This window comes from Crassostrea angulata, chromosome 1 (assembly GCF_025612915.1).
Source record: "Crassostrea angulata isolate pt1a10 chromosome 1, ASM2561291v2, whole genome shotgun sequence".
Taxonomy (NCBI): domain Eukaryota; kingdom Metazoa; phylum Mollusca; class Bivalvia; order Ostreida; family Ostreidae; genus Magallana; species Magallana angulata.
The window spans coordinates 37,306,693-37,317,712 of NC_069111.1; the positions used below are offsets into that span (position 1 = coordinate 37,306,693).

Below are 11,020 nucleotides of genomic sequence, written 5' to 3' on the forward strand. Positions count from 1 at the left end.
AATTTAGCTAGACTGCCACTGATTGGCTGCTTAATGTATTCTTTCTGCGGCAATGTTTCATTAAATGTTGTACAATGTATGTTGCACCAACGGTGATGAGGTTATGTATATATATAAAGTTATAGGTTTATTAACAATTCAGTCATAAATTTTCAAATAAAAAAATGTGACAATTTTCAAAAAATATTTGATTTTGATTACATAAATATTTTCCGAAAGGAGAGCACACTGCATAGTATCGCGGATACAAACGACAAACGCCCGAGGGATGCAGTCTTTCTATTTCACTAACAAGCCTCTTTTCCTTGCAGCTAAATCAGGCGTGTCAGCTTAAATTTTAACGACCAATCAAAAGCGAGCAGGAAATAAAACGAAGTTGTATATATACATATATAATGAAGATTTTTGTTACACTTTTGTCTGGGTTGAAGTCTGTGGTAGAATTAATATGTTTTAATTTTAATGAATGTCTGTACAATGTTCGTAAGTGTCCGAATAGATAGAAATTTATGTAAATAAATTATGAAAGAATTAGATATATTTTTTTATCCTATTTAGAATCAGACAATAGCACTTAAGTATGAATCAGTTCTACATAAATACATAATGAATGACAGTAATGAATACATAGCATGCACTGTCTTTTCCTGTCTTACAATTTTGTGTCTGATATTTGTATTTACTGGTGACACGCCCAATAAATACAATAGTTCTATATAGCTTGCTGTTAAGATCTGAAGTATTACTTGTAAACTTCATATTTCTTAAACTTTGTTCAAATTTTGTTATTGGCGAGCTCGGCTGATTTAGAGAATTTTACAATAAAATAAAAATATACTAGTAGCTCTTAATCAACAAAAATAAAATAAAATAAAAATGTAAACAAAATGATTAATATGCTTTGAAGATTTGAAAATTTCTAATAAATTCTATTATTACGATTATCATTATTTACTTGTATTTCCAGAACATTTCGGATTGATCTCCAATACTCTTGGCGATGGCAAAACAAAGAATCATCTATCAAGTGCGTATCGCAAGGTTGCCCATTGTCCCTTTCATTATTTCAACATCTGCATGATTATTGTGCTGGGCAGTACTTTCATGTACTAGTATCTCATTGCCGGTCCGCTGGACGGTAAATAAAATGGTGCTGTGATTTATTTTATGTGGTGGTGCTTTATGTGTATATGTGCAAGTTAACATCTCGGTCCGATCAAATAAACTCGGGGGAAAATACCTGAATCTTGTAGTGACGCTTTACGTAATAAGGTCATTGGTCGATTGTTTTGTTCTAGGTGATAAAAAAAATCTTTGTTTCATTTGAAGTGGGGAAGATGAAATAAAAGAAGAAGATGAAATAAGGTACACAAATTCCTTCTTCAGTGAACTAGCCACCTTCAAAAATTCGTCTCATGTCATCCAGTTGCACTCCATTTATCAAGCTAGTGTTCAAAATCTCCATGGACAACAAAAATTTAAGCCTGCCCTCAGGATATACATGAATTTTTATAGTTTATACAAAGAATATTAATTGCCATGGAACGAAAGAAGTATTTGTCACAAATAACAAGAGCGTAGCTAAATTTACAAAGTTTGACTTTATTCAGAGTCTGAATATAAATAAACTCAACACAAAATTATAAAAATGAAATCGGTGAAAAAAAAACCACATTCACATTTGAATCATTCACACAATATGATAGCACTGCTATAAAACAGAAAACGAAACGAGAAATAACAAACTAATAGGGCTAACAAAACAAGTTCAGTTCAATACATTAAACAAATTAAAAAATTATTTTAAATATCTCTTTTGCTTATTATTTAGCCCCCTGTCTTAAATTTACAGATATACAAACAAGTGAGGAAACCAAGAGAGAATTCCTGTAGAGTAGTAATGAAAATGCGTGTATAAGGTATCGATAGCCAACTGAGACAGTGATTAATGTATTTACAGTGCACTTTGATGAAACCATTCGAACACCTCTCATATCCATATGACGAAATAATGATCTCCAATTTGAATAGTGCTACAAGTGCATCACGGGTAAAAAAAGAAAAACAAAACAAAAACTGAATCAAGTTCAGTATTAGATTATCACAGCTTCACGTCGATTAGAAAACAAAGAATACGAAAGGTATTATCTTCTTCATAATTTTTTCATATATACTAATCTTTAAAAATAAAACACAATTAGAATCCATCTTTTAAATTACCGCTAACGAAATTACTTTTTGCTTTTTATTCCAATTTTCAAATCTCCTTTTAAAAAAATTCTCCAAAAGCTTTCGCATCGGTGAAAAAAAACCCTTAGACTAATCCATGAGAAATATACAAACAATAATAATACTGTTATTTCCATTCTCTTGAAAAGGCTACAAATTAGTAAAAAGTCAGTTTAAGAAATCAAGGCACCATTCCAAGCAGATGTTTGCTGTCTTCATCGCAAATGTTTCAGTCTGATCATTTCAGGTATCTTCATTTTCTCCTCTGCCATGTTCTTACATTTGACCACAAAGAACAGTTACAAAACACCACATCTCATCCCGCGGTCTATATACAGAATGTGCTGATACAGATATCACATGTTGCCCACGACGGCGTTTTAGTTTCTGGCGGAGGCATACAGACTCATTTTGGCGGGAACCAACATGGCGTTGGTACTCTTGTTGACCAATTGAACAATTGAGTTTGAACAAATGTCTTCGGGTATTTATGTTAATCACAGCTTGGTATGAAAGTCCTGAAATAAAACGTAATGAATGACAATGAGTATGGTTTTACAAGCCCGTATGCTTTATGAAGTAGATAGTGAGGAATACTCATAGGTGATTATAGCTCAATATATATATACCAGTAGATGCAATTTTATATATTTATTGTTGCATAAAAGGAAAAAATGAATTCACAACAACTATGAAAAGTAATAAATATTGATGAAGTCGATTATAGGAGGAATATAGGGGTATACAATTATACTGAAATTCACGATTTAACACCGTGGTTTTTAATTTATCTCGTGAATTTATCAAACAATAAATTCCAATAAAAACAGATTTCTTACATCTTCAGCCTTTGTTTCGTTGGAGACTTCCCTATAGTTTGGAGGTTTTTCGTCAACATAGGCCAAATTATCGTGCACAAGGTTTTCTAAGCTGGTGCTGGCGGGAAAAGCTGATACGCTGCTTCCGGTCGATACTGTCCTGGCCAGACTTAGACAGTCGCTGCTGTAATTGCTATAGTTACTATTTGGACGGCTGGTGATCTCAACAGCGGAATCCTCTTCGTCTGAGGTGTCGTTAGACGCCGCCTCCTTGGTGAGATCGGCACTACTGCTGACTGAGCCAAGGAGTCCTACTGAGGCCAATCGAGTTAACACCGGTAACAAACTACTTCTCCTCCTCTTACCTAGTAATAATAAACAGGGTTAAAATAAGTATTTTTTCAATTATAAGTAAAAACAACATTTAAGGATTTTTCAACTTAAAATTAATACAGCATATAAGGATTTTTTTAACTAAAAGTAATTGCAACATATAAAGATTTTCAATGAAAAGTAAATACAAAATATTTCAATGGTAATCATTTTCGTAAAACATATTCTATCAATTGGTCATTTTGATAAAAAAAAATCATTAAATTAGAACCATATTTAGATTTATTTACTTACCTTCTGGGGCACAACTTTGGATTTCTTTTTCTGTCGCGCCGCGTCTGCGACATAAGCTCTGTAGATGACGCAACTCGATCTAAAAAAGAGAGAGCGATAAAATGAAGACAAGATATTAAAAATCCATCAAACATCTATGTAATCTTTCTGATTTTTTTTTGGTTACTGGTGAGATGCCTAGTCATGGAGACTTAACTTTTTTCGCACATAAGACGAAAGGAAAAAAATGATATGAAGGGAAAATAAAGAAGGAGCCGGTAAGGCATGATTGACAGGGGTCTAAGATCTACGGTAAAAAGAGAACACCGTGTAACGACCTCTCTGACCACCGTTCTGAAACAAACGAGATTTTTTGTTCTTTTTGATACGTTTACAGGTGAGAATTGCCGTGTTTATGCAGGTAAACGTATTCAAATATATCGAGAGGTAGGCCAATCGGACATTTTTACGCGTTAATTATTCCATGTCTCCTTACTATTCTGATGCTCCGAGACAAGGATAACCTTGTGTCACGTATCGGAAACATCGATATGTAATCTGTCTGAATTCTGACTGAAGTTTATGAGATTATGTTGATCAAAATTCCATGTGGTTCCTTGAATAAGCATGCGCCAAGTGAATCATAAACTAGAGAATCTTAGTGTGCTTTTTTGGAGGAGCACAGGTTTTTTTTTACCGTTACAGAGATTGCAAACCCATTGAATCAAAGAGGAAGAACGGATATCAGAAGTTATGAGTATCCTTTAAATTGATAGGATGCAAAAGTTTTTTAATGTCTAGACTACGCCTGGTGTTTGAACTAACTAATCTATGTCACGTCCGCTGGCTAAAAAAGTCATGTCATTCTGTCGACTTTAATGAAACCAACCTTTTTTTTTCTTCTTTTTTTTTATACTAAAACCACTGAATCAGCTTAATAAATGTAAGTGTTTAAGTGGCCGATACTAAACTAGAGAGATGAATTCGTTTACTTACCCTGTACAATTCCACTTTCATTTTCATGTCGCTGGCTCTTTTAACAGAGCCACGGTATTGTTGTTTGACAATTTTCAACTGAACTTGGTCCTTTTCTTGTATGACCATCACGAAACCTAACAAAGAAAACGTAAACATGAAAACATGGAAATGAATTTATCCTGTTATTTTATTCTCAATAAGATAATTTTTATTTCAATTTTGGGCCCATAGGGCATAAAGATTACAAGGAGAAAAAGAAATTTAATTTAAAAATATAGTTTCAATGGGGGGGGGGGGGGTTGAAGCAACTATGTATTAGTAAATAGTTAAAGTGACTTACTGTTGACTATCCTTATAACTCTCCAAGGAAGGATAAAAATCATGATATTTGCTGCTTCGTTTTCTGGGTGAGCCCACAAACCTTCCCAGAATGCAATGTCTAATGCCCAAGATACGGTGATTACAAAAGCATCGAAAACCTGAGAAAGAGAATAATTATGCAGATGTTTTAAATTACAAAATTAAGTAGAGTCTGGGCGTTTTAACTCAAATGGTACAAAAAGCAATTTCATAATATTCAATGAAATATCATAATGAAAATTTACCTCTATCTTGTGATTCAAAAACTTCTTTCCCATAGCTAGTATTTTCAATTTTGTCTGTAGTAAGAGAAAGAAAGATAGATGATAAAAATGTTTTTTTCTTTGCATTGGTAATTTAAAAGAAAGGAAGGAAGGAAGGAAACTTAAGAACGGTAAGAACGATTTTATGATTCACATATTTTTCTTGGTGTGCGAGATAAGTGAAAATTTCTGTACACATTATATACGAACACAGGTACATTAATCAAGGCCCAAGAAAGTCATAAATTGCCTTGTTTCTTTGTGTATTTATCGTGGTGCGTTTTATAGGCCGCAATGGCTTGTGTCAGCACGAGAACGAATTGTGATGCCTGCTTCGCGCTATATAGTAAAGGGTGTCAGTAAATATTTCAATTTGATTTAAAAATAGTCAGATTTTTTTTTTTTAAATTACGACAGAAAAAAATTCCGTTCAATTATTTATTTACGTCAAAAAGACAGGTAGATATATGTATGTATATATAGATGAAATGCATGTCTTATCATTTTTAGGAAAAACTGTATATCGTAATTTTAAAAATATTCGTTTTTTATATTTGTAAACGTGTTCGAATAGGCAAAAAAGACAAATAAAAGTGACGCATCTAAACATTGAACAAACAAAAAAAAATCTGTTAAAACTTATCAGAGCAGTATTTTATACAACTGGACACATGTTAAAAGTACAGTTATCGCTGAAAAATGACCGCGTTTGCACAGTTGCAAGTAAGGTTCCCGGTGGACAGATACAAATTGCACAGGGCCAGATGAAAATATGCTTACGAGCGTGACAACCTGCGCTGGACCCACGCACAGCAGTGGTGGCCTTATCCTGGCCTTATTTAATTACGTAACCTTCTACACGAAGAGGACCTTATGATTAATGATGTATGTAGCGGTCAGCTGACGAAGCAATGTTTGTAAATAAATGGACATCGCTGTATGCAGCACTTGTACTCTAATTAAGCTTATTCACAATAAACTCCGTGACAGCAACATTTTGATGGTCTCTTGACGTTTGGAGTCCCATTAAGTGAGTTCGCGATTTGTAGACCAACTCTTTTTTATGAATTCTTAATTTGAGCTCTACTTTTTTGTTAGTTTTTTTCCCTACAGAATTATTACATCTTGTAATATTCACTATGAAAATCAAATGTAGAATTGAGTAATGAGCGTTTTTGTGCTACAGTGCATATATGGTATGGTATATTAACTACTAAAGAACACCTGGTTATTTGGTTTGCTTTTTCATACAGATAGTTGTGACTTTAATTGTACTTCAAAGGACTGATTTAAATATTTATAGAAAGAGCTCCCTATACAAACCCCTGTTTAAGAATAACCAGAAATAGTCATGCATTTGACTGCGAACCAAAATTAATTTCAGCTCTCTATGAGGCAAAAAAGATATCAACTGATACATATTGTTCCATAAGAATTTTATGAATTTCTTGTTTACCTCAACCAACAGGACTGTTAGAATGACCATGCTTCCAAGATGGAAGGCATGCGTGAGCTCGTGCAGTATATGATGGTTGATGTGTTTCTCTTTGTCATGGAAGGTGTGCTGGTGGTTTCCGCCGGCGCCGCGCCGCTTTCTGTGTCCGTGCACGTGGTGCTCGCCGCCGTTCGGTGGGTGGCTATGTGGTGACAAGGCATGTTCCAGCTTGCTCTTTCCCTTTAACGTTCCGTCTTTCCGAAGTTCGTCGAAACACTCTTTCATTATGACCATTATTTCTTCTAGACTAGCCTTTTCATAGTTCGTTTTATTGAAGCGTTCGGGGAAAAGATTTAACAGCGTTTCCTTTGCATGGTTTTCCATCAAAGTCTTTTCTTGAAGTTCGTCTGGTAAGAAAAATAATGAATATTATTTCGATACAGACATATTGAATCCTTCTTTCAAAGCATAACATTGATATGAATTCATAGATGTAAAGGAATGCATGATTTCAGAGTAATGGTTTTGAGAAGGTGGTAAGTAAGAATGACTGCGCGCGCATGCTGTTTCGTAACTATCATAGTTGATGCATTTCTATGAAGTAACGCTAGCTACTGTTAGTTTGCGCAATTCACTTATCTGCCCCGAATTTTTTTTTTATCTACACTATATAAACCTTCTTCACTAGTTACATACATACCACGCAATTCAAAATAATTAACAGTCGCTACAATTTACAACAAAAATGAAAATATTAGATTAAATATAGAATGAAGTTATGGGTCAGGTTTTTTTTTTCAAGAATGATAGGTTGTAGGCTAATAATTATGTTCTTTGGGTAGGTAGGTAACAATGAAAGGTGTCATCAGGTGGGAGTAAGATGGAATAATTAGGCCACATTGTTCTAGATTATGCTCTGGGATGGTCAGATGGATTTATGACAAAATCTGCAATATATATGATCATCGGTATAATGAGAAGACTAGCGCTATTGTAATACACTTTTTATGATGCAAGGCTGACTTGGCCATCATAGTGTCCGTCTCAGGCGTCACGGTCCAACTTTACCGCCTCCAATCATGCGTGGCGAGTGATTTTAACACAATGGACTGACGATTAGGATGACAAATTGCGAACTAATCATGTCATTTGTGATGGAATTATTACCAGCTTGTAATATCTTTATGAATAATAAAGTAGTTGTGCCATTTCCTTGACTGGAAATATCTTAGGTGTTAGAATTCACCTTCTGTTTGGCTCATATTGCATATTATATAATAATCTTTAAAAAACGTAATACAAGGTTTTATTGATTAGTGATACACAAAACATCGAAAAGTTATAATCTTTACCTTTCATGATTAGAATGTCGCTGATAATTTGCCCTATCACACATCCTGCATCTAGAACGCTGAGCGTGCACAGTCCAATAAGAGCAACGTGCGTATGTAACAGAATGGAAAGCCTCTTTTTACATCTGTCAAGAAAAAAAAATTAAATCGTATAGCTTTTCTACCATAAAAGATATACTCTATAAACCGTGTCCTTTTACCTTGCGAAAATTAAACATTTGTTTAACTGCAAAATACACTCCACGAAGAAAATAATTAACTCGTGCAAAAAATGTACTACAAATTATGATATAGACTATTCTTGGCACAAATTTGCGAAAACAGGTTAATTTTCACAATTTGTATTCTTTTAGTGCAACTGCTGTCATCTTGATATTTTGCCCCGGGGATCGTAATCAAAAAGTTGACCTATCAAAACACATTCTTCTATTTAATAAGAACAGAAAAACCGCACAATGTTAGTGGAACATTTTCGCAAATCCCAATCGTTGCATTTTTCAAAGGAAAAATATATATAAACATTTTGCTTCGTGTAAGCTCTCAAAAATACATGTTTTGTTTAGGAAATATGCAACTGAATGTGGGTTTGTTTGTGTGCTAGCTATTTAGGGACCAAAGAAATGTTCCAGAACAGTTCATTTTTGACAGGAAAGTTATAATTGTACAAAAGCATAAACAAGTCAGATGACATATTGGTCGCTCAGACGGAGATCTTGCCCGTATTTATTATTCGCCAAACAGATGGACTATTTTCATCGAGCGCTGTTTCTATATTTAGGGTTAAGAGATGTTGTTAAGAGACTGGTCGACACAACTGGGCATATATGTACGCTCTCCAACGCAAACAACAGAGATGCGAATAATGTACAAACTTTCACTCCAATTTGATACACGTTGGCATGACATTAATATTGCCAGAAGGTGCAACAAGCATAAATTTTGTGTCAACTGCAGGCAATGCACTCTGCGGTCACGTGATGTCACTAACTTTGCTTGTGTATTAGATCCCACCCAACTGTTAATTTCCCCACTATATCAAAAGGTGATTCAATGTTACATTCAAAGTGTTAAACAAGAGTGAACATGGTGAACTACACCAGTAGTTGACACCAGCTTCACAAATTTTACATGTCGATCGCGACGAAAGTTTTGTGTCTTGACCAGGCGGATCTTAACACTACAAATACTCAAACAACAAATGACGTCAAAATCCAAGGTTTTTTCTTTCTTAAACTGAATCGATCAACAACGGCTATTCCAGAGTTGCCTTATTTGACTTTTTGGGCGATGTCGAGTTTTGAAACAAACAGAAGAAATAACTTCTATTAAATAATTTGTATTTATCTATTATTTAACTCGTCCTTGTCCATGGTTATCACCGGGCAGTTGTTAAGCACCTCCCCCCCCCAAAAAAAACATATGTATCTATCAATATGGTATTACGTGCCAGCAAGTGACATAATAATGGTGAGAAAATAAGTACCGATCCCCTCATGTAAAGCAGACGACACTGCTGCACCGTCGACGACACGTTTATTGCAAAGGTACATGGAAACAATTTTTTTTCTACAAATCGATCCCATTCTACTAGCTCCCTTGTGGGAGATTTCCTCAAGGAAACAGAAATAAAAGAAGTTATGTCAGTGTCAATGAAGTGTCTCAAGCGAAAATTTACATTTCAAAGACAAAGCTTTGGTGACGTATTCCACCACAACAGCAATGTTTATTACTAATTTCAGGAAACTTAATTGTAAAGCTATGTTACAACTCGAATATCTTTCTCCAGTGATTCACTTACATCATGCAATTAGATGAATGAGAAAAAAAAATGTATATCTCTACACATAATCCCATGACGACAAAGATTAATATATTATTTTGCATCAAATGGAAATAAATGGAATTTTAAGTTTATATATTCTTATTTCCTTAATCATTGCAAAACGTTTTGCGTCGAAAGATAGTAAATATTAATTGATAATTTTGATTTTGTTTAAGCTAAGGAATTTGTGGCTGTATTTTTCTGTAATCTCTTATATATGAAATATTACTTGTCCGAGAAAAAAAAAATAATAGTCATTTTCAAACCATTTTTAAAGAAGTATTTTGCGTGTTAACCCTTTGTAATTATACCAGAGTGAATAATACCTTTTTTGTTTGCGGTTTTTTATTTTTTTTGGGTTATTACTTACCGAGAGCCTTGACTTGGTTTTCTTCTGCCAGGCAGGCAGTTGTTATTTCCTTCTGAAGTTTTCATTTGCCAAATATCTTTCATACCACGGGCAAAGTCCAACTAAAATTCACTTCTTTTTCTTCTAAATGTATGTCCTAAACACAACACTCCATTCACAAAACATGTTAAATCATTCACAGATAGGTAGCCAAAAAAATTCCGAAGACTGGTTTGAATTAAAAAAAATAATTCACAAAATTCTCTTTCAAATGTTTCTTGGTCTGTATACGACTGCTAGTTTGATGGGATTGTAATTGCTGTTCCGTTCTGTTCGACAATACACACTCTTGGTCCCTTCACCGCTATAAGATCGGTCTACACCTGTCAACAGGCAACACCGTGCGTCCTATCTGAAAGCTAGACCAAGAGAATACATGTCGAAAAACGACCTGTTACCTACATTATATAGTAAGCGCACATGAGGCTGTCAGCCCTCGATGACTTGACGAATAAAACCCCTGCCTGTCACATTTGCAAGCTATTGTTCCACTTGATTGCATTTTTCTGGAATGGTACCGACCAAGATGTCATTGTACTACTACAGGAAGTCTTGTAGTGTCTTTGACAATTGGTAATTCCAATGACAATTTGATAGTGCCAAAACTGCGAGCACTGCATCTTTATGCAGTGTATATTTATATATTAAGGTTGCACTGCCTGTCCTGCGTTCACCTCCACGAAAAAAAAAACTCATGCCGGGGGTATTTTGTGGTGGTTAATTTCTATCTAAGAAAAAGAAGTATCTA

At 34.6% G+C, this 11,020-nt stretch overlaps 1 protein-coding gene across 1 annotated transcript; it reads right to left on the bottom strand.

Moving 5' to 3' along the window:
- Window positions 1-1,582: 1,582 nt before the first annotated feature.
- Window positions 1,583-10,656, bottom strand: LOC128163569 (uncharacterized). The gene is made up of 9 exons (XM_052827199.1): window positions 10,234-10,656; window positions 8,042-8,166; window positions 6,711-7,096; window positions 5,237-5,290; window positions 4,972-5,110; window positions 4,650-4,765; window positions 3,675-3,753; window positions 3,069-3,412; window positions 1,583-2,747 (listed from the first exon to the last, which is right to left on the bottom strand). Exons 1-9 carry the CDS (start codon window positions 10,314-10,316, stop codon window positions 2,727-2,729), a joined length of 1,347 nt encoding a protein of 448 aa, XP_052683159.1. The 5' UTR covers window positions 10,317-10,656; the 3' UTR covers window positions 1,583-2,726.
- Between the last annotated feature and the right edge of the window lie 364 nt (window positions 10,657-11,020).

Excerpts from the sequence above, each read along its gene's own strand:
- LOC128163569 (XM_052827199.1), bottom strand. The coding sequence starts at position 10,316 with ATGAAAGATATTTGGCAAATGAAAACTTCAGAAGGAAATAACAACTGC. Across the intron at positions 4,766-4,971 it reads AGTTATAAGGATAGTCAACA|GTTTCGTGATGGTCATACAA; the intron begins GTAAGTCACTTT and ends TTTCTTTGTTAG. Across the intron at positions 3,754-4,649 it reads TGAAAGTGGAATTGTACAGG|ATCGAGTTGCGTCATCTACA; the intron begins GTAAGTAAACGA and ends TCTCTTTTTTAG.